The sequence below is a fragment of the Balaenoptera ricei genome, chromosome 20, assembly GCF_028023285.1.
Source record: "Balaenoptera ricei isolate mBalRic1 chromosome 20, mBalRic1.hap2, whole genome shotgun sequence".
Taxonomy (NCBI): domain Eukaryota; kingdom Metazoa; phylum Chordata; class Mammalia; order Artiodactyla; family Balaenopteridae; genus Balaenoptera; species Balaenoptera ricei.
This window is the reverse complement of record NC_082658.1, coordinates 19,372,762-19,389,997: the sequence shown is the minus strand read 5'-3', so window position 1 is coordinate 19,389,997 and position 17,236 is coordinate 19,372,762. Positions and strand designations below refer to the sequence as shown.

The 17,236-nt window shown below is 46.4% G+C and overlaps 1 protein-coding gene across 2 annotated transcripts; it reads right to left on the bottom strand.

Annotated features, from left to right (window-relative positions):
- Positions 1-2,363: 2,363 nt before the first annotated feature.
- MSL1 (MSL complex subunit 1) lies at positions 2,364-14,851 on the bottom strand. 2 transcript variants are annotated; one of them, XM_059909056.1, is made up of 9 exons: positions 13,746-14,851; positions 11,003-11,226; positions 9,573-9,955; positions 7,624-7,671; positions 7,107-7,171; positions 6,393-6,460; positions 5,866-5,990; positions 5,652-5,724; positions 2,364-4,932 (listed from the first exon to the last, which is right to left on the bottom strand). In XM_059909056.1, the coding sequence occupies exons 1-9, from the start codon at positions 14,511-14,513 to the stop codon at positions 4,842-4,844; spliced, it is 1,845 nt and encodes a 614-aa protein (XP_059765039.1). In that variant the 5' UTR covers positions 14,514-14,851; the 3' UTR covers positions 2,364-4,841. The 2 variants fall into 2 exon arrangements, with proteins under 2 accessions (XP_059765039.1, XP_059765040.1); XM_059909057.1 differs by lacking the exon at positions 7,624-7,671.
- Positions 14,852-17,236: the final 2,385 nt, after the last annotated feature.

The following is a 17,236-nucleotide window of genomic DNA, read 5'->3' as shown; positions in this document are numbered from 1 at the left end:
CCCTGTATTCTCATTTCCTCTTCCCCCTTCACGTGTCTTCCCACCCCAGCCATCACCTCTCCCAAAGTGCAGGCTGGTATGATGGTAATCTTACCAAGATTTAGAACCGATTTAAAAAAAGATAATCATAGGAACGGGCATTTGGTTCAATATCCTGACATGATTTCCTTCTTGTTAAGGGCATGCCAGACGGGTAAATGAGGGAATGCTGAGATTTTGGCAACACATTTTTCAGCAATGAAAAAAATCGGTATGTTTGTTTTGTACCATAATAAAAACATATAAGAAGCGTAAGCTATTAGTGCACCTACGGGAGTACACATTTTAATAATACACACCAGAGAAAGGTCACTATCATAGCACAGGATTCTGTCCTGTGTAATGCTTTTACAAATGCTATGTTTGATACTGATGTTTATCAAATTTATAGACAATATGAAACTAGAAGGTATTCTGAATGCCTTCAGAGATATAATCAGGATCCAAACAGATCTCAACTGGTTAAACAAGTGGTCAAATGTGACAACTTGTAAATACAGCTCCAGAAACCAACTGCCCGAGTTCAAAATGGAGGATGTGTGATTTAATAAGTTAACAGAAAGAAAAAAAAAAGACCCATAGGATCCTATCTCAAAGTAAATTGATATAGTAAAGCTGCCAAGTTTAGTGTCTAAATAAGGAAAGTGATAGTCTGCCACTTTGCCTTTCAGTTGTTTGATCTGGATTCAATTTTTTTTTTTTTTTAAATAAATTTATTTATTTATTTTTGGCTGCGTTGGGTCTTTGTTGCTGTGCGTGGGCTTTCTCTAGTTGCGGCGAGCGGGGTCTACTCTTCATTGCGGTTTGCGGGCTTTTCATTGCGGTGGCTTTTCTTGTTGTGGAGCACGGGCTCTAGGTGCGCGGGCTCAGTAGTTGTGGCTCGCCGGCTCTAGGGCGCAGGCTCAGTATTTGTGGCGCACGGGCTTAGTTGCTCCGTGGCATGTGGGATCTTCCCGGACCAGGGCTCGAACCCGTGTCCCCTGCGTTGGCAGGCAGATTCTTAACCACTGCACCACCAGGGAAGCCCCTGGATTCAATTTTTTTTTTTTTTAATTTATATATATATTTTTGTCTGTGTTGGGTCTTCGTTTCTGTGCAAGGGCTTTCTCTAGTTGCGGCAAGCGGGGGCCACTCCTCATCACGGTGCGTGGGCCTCTCACTGTCGCGGCCTCTCTTTGTTGCGGAGCACAAGCTCCAGACGCGCAGGCTCAGTGGTTGTGGCTCACGGGCCCACTTGCTCCGCGGCATGTGGGATCTTCCCAGACCAGGGCTCGAACCCGTGTCCCCTGCATTGGCAGGCAGATTCTCAACCGCTGCGCCACCAGGGAAGCCCTGGATTCAATTTTTAAATGGACATGAGCAAATTGTTCTCTCATCCAGAGAACTGAAACATTCAAGATCCTTTCTTTTGAGGAACAATTGTAAAATCTCTGAATGTTAACCATGAAGATTGGGATTGCCACAGCAAACTTTAACTATTTGAGGGACTATGAGGAAAGGAGGAATTGATATTTTTTCATAACCCTGGAAGGCAAAGTAAGAACCAGTGGGCTCGAGTTACAAGAAGTTAGATTTTGTCAACGAGGAAGAATTTTCTAACATTTAGAAAAAAATGTATAGGAGAAAACAAAGTGTTAAAGGAGAAGCTGGGGCTTCCCTAGTGGCGCAGTGGTTGAGAATCTGCCTGCCAATGTAGGGGACATGGGTTCGAGCCCTGTTCTGGGAAGATCCCACATGCCGCGAAGCAACTAGACCCGTGAGCCACAAGTACTGAGCCTGCGCGTCTGGAGCCTGTGCTCCGCAACGGGAGAGGCCACGATAGTGAGAGGCCCGCGCACCACGATGAAGAGTGGCCCCCACTTGCCGCAACTAGAGAAAGCCCTCACACAGAAACGAAGACCCAACACAGCCATAAATAAATAAATAAATAAATAAATAAAATTAAAAAAAAAAAAAAAAAAGGAGAAGCTGGACTTCATTTGTCTGGAATGTTGTCAAAGGGAAATCATGTATTGGAGTCAGACTAGAAGACCTCTAAGGTCTTTCCAACTGAGGTTTTACTAATTTAGACACCAGGCACCAGGTATCCTATCATTTCTTGTTTTTAAAGTTGCCAATTATGTGTAAGGAAGAACACAGGACAAAGAGGGATGAAACATACATTGTGTTCATACACAAATGGAAGTTGATATCTCATATAAAAGGGAAAATGGTGTTTTTCTATTTTGTGAAAATGGATTTCTTTTCCTAGTCTTTTAAAATATACAAGCAGAATTGTTTAATGCTTCCCAATAAATCTAATAAATTGAAGCAGAAGTTCAAAATTAACAGCCACAATAGTTTATTTACAATTGAACTCTTTATAAGATATTTACAAGACAACCAATTTTACACATCAGAAATGGTATCAAAAGTATGAATTACAACACAGACAACAATATGAAATGGGCATAAAACAAAGCTGAAGTGGACAGACAAGCAATTTCTCTTTTTAATTTATTAACACTAGCTTAAACTTTGTTAAGGAAAGAAACAAAGAACTGTGTTTTAGGAGAATTGCAGGTCCTTCAGTTGAAGATTGAATTTCACAGTGTTGTATCCCATGTAGGGAAAAAATAAGACTAATTTTCCCCCCACACTTCAACACACTGTAATTTTGCTCTTGGAACTTTGCTAATCTACTCTCCAACCTCCTTCTCAACAAAACTTCAACATATCCAAATCAAAGGAGAACTGATCTAGAAGAGGGGACAATAAAATAAGAGGTCCTAGGTAGAGGGAGAACCAAGGAAATAGAATCCACTTAAGTCTGGCCAGATAGCACCCATGGATTCCTCTTAGTCTAACTCAAGTTCAAAATCTGGGGAGTCTGCTGGATAGGCACAAACATAAAGGCTAAATTTGCTAATGCATATCCAAATTAGGAATCTGACAAATGCTGAAAATCAAGAAGAAACTGAGAGGAATCAAGGAATAAAAGAGATACTGACTGGTCTTTTTCTTCTTGGGCACATTATAAAGGAACATAACATAGGTCAGAGTAGGAAAGCCAAACAGCTTGCCATATTAAAATGATGGAGAACGAAGAAAATCTGGCCCAGTTTTTCTAGAAATCTCCTTCCTCTCCTTAAGGTGTGAGATGAGAGCCCCTAGTGGAATAAGTCCTATTTCTCTCTACATTCTTGCTGCAATGAAGTTCACAGCAGGTTCCCTTGTGGAGAGCCCACTCTCCTAAGCAGATGGAGTTACAAATGAAAACCCATAGTCACACACACACACACACACACACACACAAAGGAGAAATAAGAGCAGCAAGATCATCCAAGAATACTACATGTGCTGCCGGAGTAATTCCTTTAAAAGTTAAACTCGGGGAGCACAGATCAACATCTCACAAAAAGCTTTAGCAGTGGGAGGCCCCTGAGGAACTTTTTTCTTCCCTTCCCACAGTGGTATCCCATTCTCTCATGCTCCACTGATGGGCCGGCCACACACCCTACATACCTTGGCTTCTCCTCTAAAAGTGCTAATAATCTGGGGACATATTCTCTTCAAGGATAAAAGCCCCTACCTTCTAGGAGATTAGACCCCTACTTGTTTTCATACAATAGTCCTGAAGACTAAAGAAAGGCAATTCCTATATATTTAAGACCAGAGGTCTTGGCTCTATTTTCCTTCCAGATAGTTACAGGGATCTTACACTGAGACCAAAGTGGCCTGGAGTGCTGTCCTGAAATTCTTTTAACAAAATGGGGGTGGGGTGGGGGGTGGGGGGGAGGGGGGAACTAAGATGGTACACATACAAATCTATTTTTACAAAATGAACGGAGAAGCTCATTAGGTACATCTGTTTGTTTCAAGATGTAGACATTTGCCAGCCAAAGGAAGCACATATTTCCACACACACCCCCACCCTCCCTAAATCTCTATCCCACCACCAAGAGCTCAGCTAAAAGGATAAAACCCAACTAAGGAATACTGGAGAAGTGATGTGACACAAAGACATCTATACAGGATCTGGCATGCCATCCCCAAACACCAACGGCTTTTGTTTAGAGCCATAACTGGTCCCAAACTTACCATCCTCAGTCTCTTTTCAGAAGATTTTATTCTTTGAGGGGTGGGAGAAGAAATTCAGTTACCCATTAACTAAGAAAATAATCACAGCCAAACATCCCTTCCCACATGGCTATATCACAGGATAGTTTTAAGAGAACTGTCTTTTCAGATATTTATCTACCAACTCTCCAATCTCTTTTCTACCCTGTGAAGATGACTTGCTTCATCACGTCACTTGTTATTCCTCATCTGGTCCTTAAGCTCATGGTGAGGTTTTTTGTTTTGTTTTGTTTTGGGGTAAAAACCATTATACTCACACTATAAGGAAGGGTATACCAGGGCAAGACGAGTGCCATGCAGGCACAGCTCTAAAGGCAGGGGTTGCTTCATCTTCCAAAAGTCTAATGAAGAGAGCCCTTTTACCCTTTTAACATAGGCAAATGTAGAGAAGCAGACCCCTGAAGCTTCCAAATCTGCCATCCTATAGATTTAGCTTGAGAGTTCATTTCCCCAAAAAGGGAAAAGAAATCCCAATCACCCTCCATAATTCACAATTAGCCCAGTGAAAGAGTATTTGTGAAATCAGAGTGATGAAAACAAAACCAAGATCAGGGGAGTATGGAAGGGCATTACCAGCGAATGATAACATACATGAGGACATCGGTCACATATACAGGTCTCTGCCACTCTCTGGGAATGGCATGCTACAACTATCTGAAGACAGAAGGTTCTTGCCAGCACAGCTATTTCCTACATGTCCGATGAGGTGTTTGCTTCTTCTGGATCTCCAACCTGCATCGGCTACGCTCATCCAACCAGGGCAGCTCAAAATTCCTGGCAAAAAAGGATACGGAAATCAACCTGCAAGACTAGAAGAAACTCAGTATGGACATGAGACTAACTCAAAAAAAGACACTATGCCCTTTACCACTCCTAGCCATGACTCCCAAGTCCCAAGTTTAGAGTGTCTTTCCTGCCTCAAAGCCAGAGCAACGGTGTGCTATTAAAGTGATTGAATATGGGCTTCCCTGGTGGCACAGTGGTTGAGAATCTGCCTGCTAATGCAGGGGACACGGGTTCGAGCCCTGGTCTGGGAAGATCCCACATGCCGCGGAGCTACTAGGCCCGTGAGCCACAACTACTGAGCCTGCGCGTCTGGAGCCTGTGCTCCGCAACAAGAGAGGCCACGATAGTGAGAGGCCCGCGCACCGCGATGAAGAGCTGCCCCCACTTGCCACAACTAGAGAAAGCCCTCGCACGGAAACGAAGACCCAACACAGCCAAAAAAAATAAAATAAATTAATTAATTAATTAAAAAAAAAAAAAAGTGATTGAATAATCTATTTCTAATTCAAAAAGCAATCCTCCTAATTCCTGGCTTGGGAATCTTATCACTGCAAAAACTAGTGGCCCAGGCAGCCTCACTTCTGTCAAAGAGCCATGGCTATCCCTAAGCCAGCTATTCCACCTTATATCTAGGCTTTCATGAAGTCTGGAAGGGAGGTGAAGCGCAGACTACCTGAGAGATGAGGGGAAAAAAACTTTATACTTACTGTGGAGTTAGTTTTGGTAATGGTCGTCCAAATGCTACAACAGGCAAGAAGGGGGTAATCATCAAACTTTCAACTACGGAAGAAAGCCAAATGGAACCTTGTTAGTGACACAGATGGAAAATGTCTAGCAACTATACCTGTTCCAAAATACTGCATTCATTCAGAGCAAGTTGTATCCTGGAGCCTTGTACTCTTTTAGATAAACAAAACTTACCATCATCTGGCTCAGGGAAAAATGAGGTAACCTCAGGCTCAGATTCCTGAATTCCTTTCTTTTTATACATTCTGAGCTGCAGTCGCTGTAAAATTCTTTGTTCCCTGATCCTCTGAATATCCCATCTGGGAAAAACAAACCAGACAAACAAAACAAACAAACCCAACATTACTGAAAACCAGCTCTATAAAGGCAACTCACACAATCCAGATGCTAGGGAGATCTTTGCTGAGACTTCTAGATGGGGGATGGGGGGTGGGGCGGGGTAGGGGGGTAAAGAGAACTGCTTGCTTGGTTAGGGAAGAGCTGTGTAGGTCTGGCAGTCTAGATCATGCGTTGGTGTTCCCCAGAAGAAAAAGAGGCCAAACGTGTGTAACAACCACCACTTCAAACTCTGATACTCAACCAATTGGGAAGCCAGTAATTTAAAAGTATTAAGAGCTCCAGAGCTCCCCTCAGCATAGATAAGAGAGGTCAGGGTCCTATAAGGGCTCAGTTGTCCCCAGAATGGACATCTCTAGCCTCACCTTTTCCTTCTCTTCTCATCCAGCTCCAGTTTTGCATGCCGCTTCGAAAACACACTGTCATCCAGGTTCTGTGTAAAGAATAGCAGCTGATAAGCTACTTATCACCGTGTGACACGTGTATACTCATTTCCAGCTTCCAGGAATGTAAAATCTTTCACCTTCAGGTCCCACCTGAGTCTGTGAGTTCTATGGATATCATAGGAACCTCCTGGTAACAAAATCAACGAAACACATACTCCTTTCCCCACCCCTACCCTGTAGAATCTCCATATTCCAAAATCATTGCTATAATTTTCCAAGGTGAAAGTCACATCAAACTGAAACAACCCTTGAGACTGCCACAAACCCTCCCTACCTCTATACTTTATAAGAGTCTGAGTTTAAAGTAAGTATCAAACTTTTAACAGTCAAATGAGGTTGGAATATATAATTCTGTTGCTGAGTGGTACACGCTAACTTTTCTACTTAGCATGAAATCTAGCTTTGTTTTGAACATTCCCTAGTTATTTATTTTTTAATAAATCACTTAGCCACTCTGGACCTCAGTTTTCTCATCTATACAACAAAGGAGTTGGACTAGATAATCTCTCAAGTTACTTTCTTGCTTCAAAGTTCTATTTAACCCATCCATACAGTTACGATGACATATTCAAGTAACAGCCCCATTTCTATCTGTCTCTCACTCCCTTCTACTGACAGGTCTTAGGTACCTACCTCCAAAAGGTCTGAAGGATTTGGGTCCCTTAGAGGCTCTACTGAGTGGTCCCTCCAAGAAGGAACTGGAAAGAAAAAAGAAAAAGAAAAAGAAAGGGAGGAGGGGTGGAACCACCCTTAAATCCAAGGTCACACAACCTACTATTCACTAGGACAAGAGATCTCTCCCAGATAAGACAAAGTTACCAAGTGATAGGAATCCATTCTATGGCCTCACCTGAAGCCATATTCAGTGTCCTTGCTATGGTATTAAAAGAACCTAAAATGCCATTGCAGTCTGCCAAACACAGGATCACAAAAAACCCTAAACCAATACCTGACAATTCACATAATGGATGCTATTGCAGTTCCTGAAAAACAACTGAAATTGGTAGTCATTTTGAAGTCTATAGTGTAATCATACACCAAGGAATCTCACTCTCCCCCATCCAACTGATGGGGAATGCAGCTCCCAACCATCCACCATCCCACCAACCCCCACCCCAGGCCCAGCCAGCACAATTCCTATTCTACTCACCAGCCAAGACTGAAGTTTCTCCTGCAACACTTGATGGCATCAGACACCCTAAATAATGCAGGAAAGAAGAATCACCTCAGTGTAAAAAGAAAAAAAGCCCATACCCAAAATGGAGGAAAGGATCATCACTGAAGTTCTCACTAGGAAGCCATTTTGGTTTTTTGAGTTGTTCTTTTGAGAATTTCTCTCTGGGGGAGGGGAAGAGGGAACAACAGACAAAAGAAAAGAAAATAAGCCCACCACTTTTTTTTTTACACTGAGACGACTTCTTTTCTTCATTATTTAGGGTGGTTTCCCTGCAACAGTTGATGGCCAAGGATATCAAACCTTAAACTCAGAACATGGCAGGTGAGTAAAAGTTGACCCTAGTTTTCAAATAAAAGATCAGTGTTCTCAAAACTTACATATGTAGTCTTCTTAAACAGCTCCCTCCTCCCTCCAAACAAACTACCTTGCTGGTCCAGCCTGAACAACATGCACAAAGACTTTGGCTTCCTTAAAATAAGCCATTGAGACTTCCTCTTGAGATAGGGGCGTCAAGAATAAGGATTCACACGTTTATTCACAACTCAGGGTCCTCAAAGGACTGGGATTCCCCCCATCAGACTCTTTCTGTACTGCTAGGCCCACAATATTAGAGGTGTTCGGAATTTTCTGTACTAGGGCAGAAAGGGTTTTCAAAAACAGCCAGTCACACAGAACAGCTCCGGACTAAGCCATTTCCCAATCCCGGATGGGAAATTGCTTCACGGTTTCTCTTGTTACACAGCATTGCCATGGCAGCAAGAAGGTTAACCATTAAGGATGAACCTGTTCAACTGACTGAACCAACAAAAAACCTGAACCTAGATCAGGGTCCTGGTCTATCTCATGTACTCAAGTGTAAGGCCTAATGAATTTTAGATAATTAAGAAGAGTAATCTATCTTCCCCACTTAATTTTGTCACCAGAACAGCCAAACAAAGCCTGGAGAATGCTCTTGTCTTACTGGAATGGATTCCCATCCCCATCCCTACTAGGGCAAGACACAGCGTTAGAAACTCAGGGCTGTGACTCTATCCAAGGCTTCCCCACCATCACCCCGGAGCACCCGCTGTGACTGTCACAGACTAACATTACACGATTGAAGGCACATTCCAGTTACTGGTTGATGTAGGAGATAGGGGAGCATCTCTGTGTGGAAGCCATGAAGAAAAAAAAGGGAATGAAGACCAAGGTCCCATACCCCACACCCATCCCAAGCAGCTCAGATATCCCAAGATAGTCCTTATTGTTTGAAAAATAGTTTGTAGACCATTTTATTTAAATATATGAACAACCAATGGGCTACTGCAATCCAAGTAAACTCTTCACATTTAGAACCTTTGTGAAGTATCGTAAGATAAAGTAAGACTGTTGGTCTTTGGCAGATTCCTCCTGCCCCCCAGACCGGGACATAGAGATACAGATAAATGTTTATATAGTTAAAGAGCGGAGGCCCAGGTGAAATTCCCCACCCCAAGCTGGCTCCCCAACCCAAAAATTACCATTGGCCCCTGAGAACACCCAAAGACCACCCTCCCAGGTTTCACACAATATCAATTGCAGGAACAGTCGTGCATGGCAAAGTATAAGTTCTATGCACTTCACAGCACAGAAAACCCTTCTTTCAGAGGGCATGCAAGTTGCCGGAGATTACACCCCCAAGTCTGGTGCTCTTGTGATGAGCAACTTACTGGCAAACACATCTCCCAGTGTTGTAAGCAGGCAAATACATTGAGCACATTTTGCTGTAATTCCATCTATTTGCAATGCCTGCACAGTGTCTGTCTCTGGCTGTTAACTTACTCATTCTTGACAGAACTCTGCTTTATTGATTGCACTTTTTTAAAAATGCCAAAGGCATTTTCACACTTGTTAGCTTGACCGCCACCACTAGGGTATAAGAGCAAGTGTTCTCTATGCCTTACTTGCTACAGTCTCCTCCTTCTTTGGAGAGGATTCCCGTAATGGTAACGGTGATGGGGGAGGCTGGTGCCAACGACACAAATACATTTCTGTGGTGGAAAGGTACGGCAAATCTTCTATCTCACTTGAGAAGGCTTTCTCCTTGGGATGGGTGCTGGGTCCCTTCTGGGGAGTCGAGAGTCTTGGCGGGGTGTCCACTGAAGACCGGGGCTTTTCTGGAGTTTCTTGGCTCCTCAATTCACGTTTACAAACAGTTTCAGATAAGGAACCACAGGGTTCCTCTTTAACAGGAGAGTGCTTAGGAGTTTTTGTTTTGACTTTTGAAAATTCAGGAGCCAGCTTTTTAACAGGAATCTTTCTTTCTGTACTTCCAAATGGGGATTTCCTATTAGATAGGGAAGAAAACATTATAGAATTTATTGACTCTTGAATAAAATCTGATTTGATTACATTTTGGGGCAAGAGAACTAGCTTGCTTCAAAATAATCAGTATTCAAGTATCTAAATATCTGGGTTCATTTGGCTGTCATGAGCAGGAACAGCCTCACACTTAACAGTATATATAATAGGCCCTTAGTAAATGTTTGTTGAACAAGTGAGCTTCCATGCTTAAAACCTCTACTAGTATCCTACTGCCTACTAAATCTAAAAAGGTTCCTATTTTATTCAAGATCCTTTAGCTAACATTAGAGGCCTCTACTTTGTGGCCTGTTTCATTCCTGTCAACCAGAGACCAGTCTCTTACTCCTACCCCCCCAATCCTATACCATGTTAATTACAATCTCTATTTCTTTTTTTTTGCTATCTTCTGACTCTCTTTCTCCCACCAGTCTACACACACACACACACACACTTGTAGAATGCCAACTCCTCTCCCTTTTACCAATCTAAATTCTACACTTCTTTTTCAAGATCCATCTCCTCCTTAAAGTTTCACTATTCTAACGCACAATAATCTTTAATCTCTGAATAGTTTGTATCACTGTTGTCTATCTGCATATTTTATTGCAGTTGAATTCTGAGTTTTCAAAACTTATGCCATCCTTATAGCTAGACTAATCTCTTTGAGTCCAAGGACACTTAGAGCTTACATTTTAATGTCTACCAGTGCCTGATGCAATGAAGGAATTTAACACTTCCTAACTTGAAGTGAAGGGCTATAGTTTTCTTTAAGAAACTCAGCTGTCACATTTGTTGCCCACTCTCTTTATGATGTACTCTGCATTCTGTAGTTACTACTGTGACCAAAATGTTCCTAACAGACTTACATAGTCTGCGCAAGAATGTTTCAAGACAGTTTCTCAGCACAGAAGACCTCATGATTCAAGACATAGTTCTATTAAAACAAATTCATAAGTCCTAATCCCTTACTCTCAGTCACCGGAAACAAGTAACCTCATGTCCAGACAGTGTAACAAAGTTATCAGCACACCTTTTGTGTCCCTTTCCACTCCGCCCACAGGAGAAAGGCTTGGGAGGCAGAGTCTGGGATGTCTCGGAAAGCTCCGGCTGGCACTCCAGTTTAATTTTCTCAGATAGCTCCGTTTCCTCTCTCTCTTCAGTTTCATAGCCCTGAAACAGCTTGTGCCTTTCCTTCTCGTTATCCTTCTTTACCAGCTGCATCCGCCTTTCCATACGTTCAATCCGAGCAAGGAGCTAAAAGAGACAGTGGCAAAATGCAGACTTAAAAAACAAAAAAATTAAACACAGGTGCTTAGCCCCATTTGTGAATCAGTATGGTCTTCTGCCTCTTTCCATGAACCATAGCAATTCAACTTATTTTTAACAGGCAGACATTAATCTGAATAGATTTTCTTAAACACAATAGAGAAGACAAGGTACACTGCTTAATTTTAGGGGCTAACCTAGTTGGGGAGGGGCATGGGGGAATTTGTAGTTCATTCTTCTGAAAGAAAATCCTCTTCACTGGGAGGGGCCACAACATGCCTTTTAAATGGCATGGTCTCTGCTACTGCTAACCATGTGGCTCCAAGTCAGTTTGGGAGTTTCCAGAATTAACCGTAATGTTCTTTTAGGAGGCCCTAAGTTTCTCCAAACACTATCCTCTCTACTTCCACTCCAAAACACTATACACAAGGACAAAGTCCACACAGTACATTGAGAAGGAATTAAAAGCTCACACAATCACAGTGCCACTAGGGATTGCAGTGTTATTTGAAGGCGGGTGGGGTGGGGGTGGGGAGGTGCCACCTAAACAATGAACACTCAATTTGGAAGAATTATAAAAGAACCAGTACCCATAAATCCCATCAATCATCAAATATACATATTGCTTTGCATTTGAGATAACAAAAAAATTATACCTATTTGTCTGAATATTGAAAACAAAGTCTTTTAATTCTAGTTAAAGGGAGGAACACATAATCAAACAGAAAATGTAAGTCTATTATCATTGAAAAGTTCACTTTAAAATGTTCTGAGAAAAGATGCCAAATGTGCTACTTATACTCTATAATAACAATTTTATTTGGGTTAGACAGTGATATTAATGTTGACTTCATTACATCCACTTAGCTGCATAGATTTCATGAGAGGCCAAACAACAACTGGAATAAGAGAAACAAGCTTAAGCATCACTAAGACTGCAATACACAACAGAGGCAATGAATGCCAAGTTCAGACTGACACTCTATCCTTAACTCACCCCGCTTTTCCTGCCTAGGAAAGTCTGCAAAGGGGCCATTACCTCAGGAACTGAACAGAAACCTCCACAATCAGCAGAGAGCCCCCCTGTCAGCCACATTCTCATTTCATCTCCTTCTGTTTTGATTCACAGCCTTAACATTACTTAAACACGGTTTGTGGGTGACATTTCCTTGACTTCTTCTCCTTCACTGGTCGTTCTCTTCCCGCCTCCCCCCGCCCCCAAATAAGGACACGATGTGTTGTAATTACAGTACCATCACACCCCTAGACTGCAGTACAGTAGCTGAGCAGTGCCACCTCCATGTTGAGTAACTTCCACAAATCAACACCATGAGATAATTTAATGAGACCGGCCCCAGCTCCCATTCCACCTTGCAGAATGCATTCTCCAATAAAACAGTCGCTGCCTGGAGAGATTCATTTGGAAAGCAAACAAAATGAACAGCCCTCTGCTCTCCTGCTCAGCCCTTGGCGCACACAACGCCAGAGAGGGAGAGGGAGAGGGAGAGGGGGAGAGAGAGAGGGAGAGGGGGAGAGAGAGAGAGAGAGGAAGAGAGAGAGAGACTGCTGCAGCCTGAACACAACAATTGTAGAAACCATGTTTATTTTTAGGCAGCTGTAAGGTATGCTAGCACAGTAATATCCCACCACCACAGCCTTCCTGATATCTGGAGGAATACGTTTTAACACATAAGGTGCCCTTAGCTACTGCTGCAGTAAAAACAACCCTATATAGTCGTGCTCCTCAGAAGTACAAAGAAATAATAAATGACTTCCCTACTACCTTAAGATTCTAATACAGGGGAAAAAATTTTGGTCTACTTAATACATTTAATAAGCTTAATTTCCCCTGATGCCTTAAAAACCTTCCAGCCTCTAAACACCATGCTTATACAAGGGAGCTGGTTAGCAGGTCATGTTTTATAACTCAGATTCGTATTAAAAACTGTCTGAAATCAAAGGTGATGATTCTCTTAATCTCATTTTAAAAAGCTGTAATAGGGTTCCACTGTGAATCACCTCGACCCCTCTGCCCATTAAAAGACCTACTACTCTGTCTAAAGATGCTACAGCAGTGCTTAGAGCAACAGCTGCTATGGCCCTCTCCTCCAGAATGCATTTCTAACGCAAAGCTCTTTAAGTTAACCCCTTCCAAAAAGCCACCACATATGTATCCCACCTTTTCATTTTTCAACCCCTCACAAATCAGGTCTTTTCCCACTCTAAACGTCTTTCCCACACGTCTGGGGCTGTCATTTTAAATTAACCCTTTGGCACCTGAAACCTCCCCTCCCCCTCCCCCGGGAGGTTGCCCTTTAACCCCTCCCTCCAACCCAACGTGTCTGTGGGCCTGGCTCCCAAGGACCCGGCAACTGAGAAGACTCCTTCGCCGGTGGCCAACCTCCTTACCCCTAACCCAGGGATACCTTAACCTCCTACAGCCCCCTTCCCCCGAGCATGCGCACAACTCGCTCCTCGTCCCGAACGCAGATTAACCCCTCCCGTACCGTGTCTCTCTCTGACTTCAGCTCCTCGATCTCCTTCTCCTTGGCCTGCAGCTGCTGCTGCTGCTGTTCGATGAGGTCCAATTGCAGCAGAAGGATCTGTTTGAGGCAGGCGGCCTGACTGGAGGCTCCCGAGCCGCCGCCACCCCCGAGAGGGCTCTTCCTCGTACTCTTCCATCGGCCCTCGCTGGCCGCCAGGGTCCCGGCGGCGGCGGTGGGCGCGAGGGGTGGCGGCCCGGGCAGAGGTAGTGGTGGGGGTCCCGCCGGGTCCGAGGCGGTGGCACCTGGGGGAGCCGCCCCACCCTTGTCCCCAGCCCAGGGCGTAGGCTCTTTGGCCGCCGCCACGAGAGAGCCCGTCTGAATGGGCAGCACCGCCTGATACTTGGGTCGGGGACTGCAGCCGGCTCCGGCTGCCGCTGGCTCCCCCCCAATGCCAGCTTGTTTGGTGGCCGGGGGCGGACAGGGCAAGGGCACCGAGCCGCCCCAGCTCTCTTCCTGCTGCCCGGGGGCCGCCCCGGCCGGGAGTAACAAGCCCCGGCCCTTGCCGCCGCAGCCGGCCGGGGAGGGCGCAGGGCTCCCGCCCTGGGAGGAGGCCAGCGGAGGCCCCGGCTCCTTGAGCTTACGGTGCCGGGGGAGGAAGTGGGCTTCGGCCGCCCCGGGCTCGTCCTCGGGCCCGCCCAGCGCCGCAGCTCGCTCGTAGTCCAGTCGCTGCTCAGGGTTGCCGCCGGCAGGGGCCGCGGCCGCCTTGAACACTGCGGATCTCATGGTCATAGTGGTCCGGAGCAGCGCCGGGGACCGAAACGGAGGAGGGGGTGGGGAAGGGGTGAGGTGCGGGGGGTCGAGGACGGAGGAGGGGGAGGGGAGTTTGGCGGGCTCGCCTCAGCAGCGCGGCAGCAGGCCTTGGCTAGCGCGGCTCCTCCGGGGCCCGGGCGCCATCCCGCCGGCGTGCGGAGAAGTGGAGGCCGCGGCTGAGGCCCGCCGCCGGCCCATGGGGGCCTCGCCGCCGCCTCTGCTGCCGCCGCCGCCGCCTTCGCCTCAGAGGCAGGAGTTCGCACCCAGCCGCCCCCGAGCTCATCCCCGGAGCTCGCTTCGGCCCCCCCTGGCCCGGCCGGGCCCGCCTCGTCTCCCCACCCCACACCCCCCCTTCCCCGCCCCGGCCCCCCGCCCCGGAGCTCTCCTCAGCCGCCCCGAGCCTCCATTTTCCCCCCCCTCCTCCTCAGGAGGGGGTGGGAGGGATGGGTCCGCCCAAAGCCCTCCTACTCCGGGAGGGGGTCTGTCGCCTCCCCCGGGGGTCTCCGGGCTCGGGTCCCCCTCCCCCACAGTCACCCCCGGCGCCTCAGCGTTTCCCTTTAAAAAAAACGGAGTCGCTCGGAGCCGCCACAGCCGCAGCCGCCGCCGACCGGAGGGCGCATGCGCCGGGAGGGAAGCGGGCGGGAGCGAACCGGGAGCTGAGAGGAGGGAGGCGGGCCGCGCTATTGTGAAAGGGGCCGCCGCCGCCTCTAGGAGGGCGGGCAAGGGGCCGCGGGGGCCCCGGGCGCGGGGGGCCGGCGAGGGGAGGCCGGGGATGAGGGGCGAGGACCGAGAAGCCCGAGGAGCGGCGGGGTGAAGGTGGGCTGCCGGAGGAGGGGCGAGCCGGGGGAGGGTCAGGAGGAGTGAAGAAAGGGCTGGGGCCATGACGGGTAGAAGGCGAATGCGGAGGCTCCTCGGGAGAGAGGAGCGTGAGAGAATGGAGTTGAAAGGAAGGAAGGGGTCTTCGGGAGGCTGAGGCGCCCTCCGTGGAAGTGTACCGAGCGGTCCACGTACCCTGCCTGCGCTGGACTACCCCTTCCCCGGGCACCTTGGCAACCGGCCTGGCCCTCGCCGGAGGGGCCCAGCGGCCCCGCACGCCTCCTGGACCAGTCAGGATGCAGGCTCCTGTTTGAGCCTACGGGTGTTTCCTGGGCATAGAATCCTAACCCTCCACCCCCAGCACTCCCCAGCAGCCCCACACTGGTATGGGAGAGAATGCAGTTCTTTGTCTCTAAGGGATCCAGGCCAGAAACGGAGGGGACCTCTGGTTCCCCGAGGGAGGAAAATCCATGATGTCTGCTGCCTAGGGAGTTGTTGCCACCACCTCCCTGGAATGAAGTATTGCCTACTACCGACAGTTCTTTCCCAACGGCCATCTCCCCAGCCTTCTTAAGTCGCTTCTAGCATCTTCTGGGGGTTCATGAAGGGTTGAGGCAAAGGAAGTCTCGGAAGGGACCTTTACCTTTACCGGGAATAGGAATACTTTAGGGTATTCTCCTATGCTGAGCACTTTGTCCTCTCTCTTCAGTGTTCATTTTGTGTGTCTGTCTGTCTTAACTTACAGGCAACTTTAGCTAACAAGTCCTCACAGAATTTCTCCTGGAAAAACTTTTAAATAGTTTTAATTGATTGTTTTTCTTTTGTGTTGAGGTGGGATTTTTTTTTTCCAGTCTGTGTGGAGATGGAGATGACTAACATTCTTTGGCCTAATGTGAAAACCTCCCCAAAACACAGAGCACTGGAAATTTTAAATAAATGGGTGCGAATATGCTAAGAAGCCAAGGGAGCCCCAGCCCTCTTCTGCCAGACTGTATGGCCTCAGATCTGCAAGGGGAGTACTGGAGTTAGGGATACCAGCGAAGGAGGTGTGTGGCAGGAGGCATATAGAATAGTGGTGATCTTTTTCAGTGTCGAGACTTTCAATACCATCTCTACACTGGCAACTCCTAAATTTATATCTTCTGGGATCATCCCCTCACTCCAAAATCATATATTCAGCTGCCTAGGAGACATATCCACTTGGATGTGTAACAGGCATTTCAAACGTACCTCTAAAATCACACTCCTGAATTTCCCTCACCCAAATCCTGCTTCTTCTACAGCCTTTCTCTCTTTCTCTCTCACTCCACATCCAATCAGTCTTCAATCCCATTGCCCTTCAATATATATATATCCAAAATCACACACCTTTGCAACATCTCCACAACTTGCACCTTGAGTCATAATCTGTGCCATAATCGTATCTCACTTTTTTATTGCAGTAACCTTGTAATTAGTCCCTCAGTTTCAAGCTTTACTTTCCCCCACTTAAGTCTGTTCTCAACACAGCAGCCATAGTGATTCTGATAAGATATGAGGCAGAACATGTTCTTTCTCTGCTCAGAACCCTCTCATGACTTCCCATCTTACTTGGAGTAAAAGCAAAATCGTCATTGTGGCTTGTTGGATCTGGCCCCCGGGACTGCTCTCTGACTTTGGCTCCTACTACTCTCCCCCTTACTCACTCCCCTCCTGCCACACTTGCCTCTTTGCTGTCCTTCAAACACACCCAACATGTGTCTGCTCAGGTCCTTTCACTTGCTGTTCCCTCCACCTGGGTCACTCTTTCTTCAGATAGTCACGTACCTTCCTCTCTCATTTCCTTCAGCTCTTTACTAAATATCATCTTTTCATCATGCCTTCTTCTCTGGCTACCCTGTGTAAAC

What these genes read in the sequence shown, in the direction of transcription:
- MSL1 (XM_059909056.1), bottom strand. Translation starts at nt 14,513, where the DNA reads ATGACCATGAGATCCGCAGTGTTCAAGGCGGCCGCGGCCCCTGCCGGC. An exon ending in GAAGGAGGAGACTGTAGCAA is followed by an intron (nt 7,672 to 9,572) that starts GTAAGGCATAGA and finishes TGCATTATTTAG; the next exon opens with GGTGTCTGATGCCATCAAGT. An exon ending in AGAAACTTCAGTCTTGGCTG is followed by an intron (nt 7,172 to 7,623) that starts GTGAGTAGAATA and finishes TTTTCTTTCCAG; the next exon opens with TTCCTTCTTGGAGGGACCAC.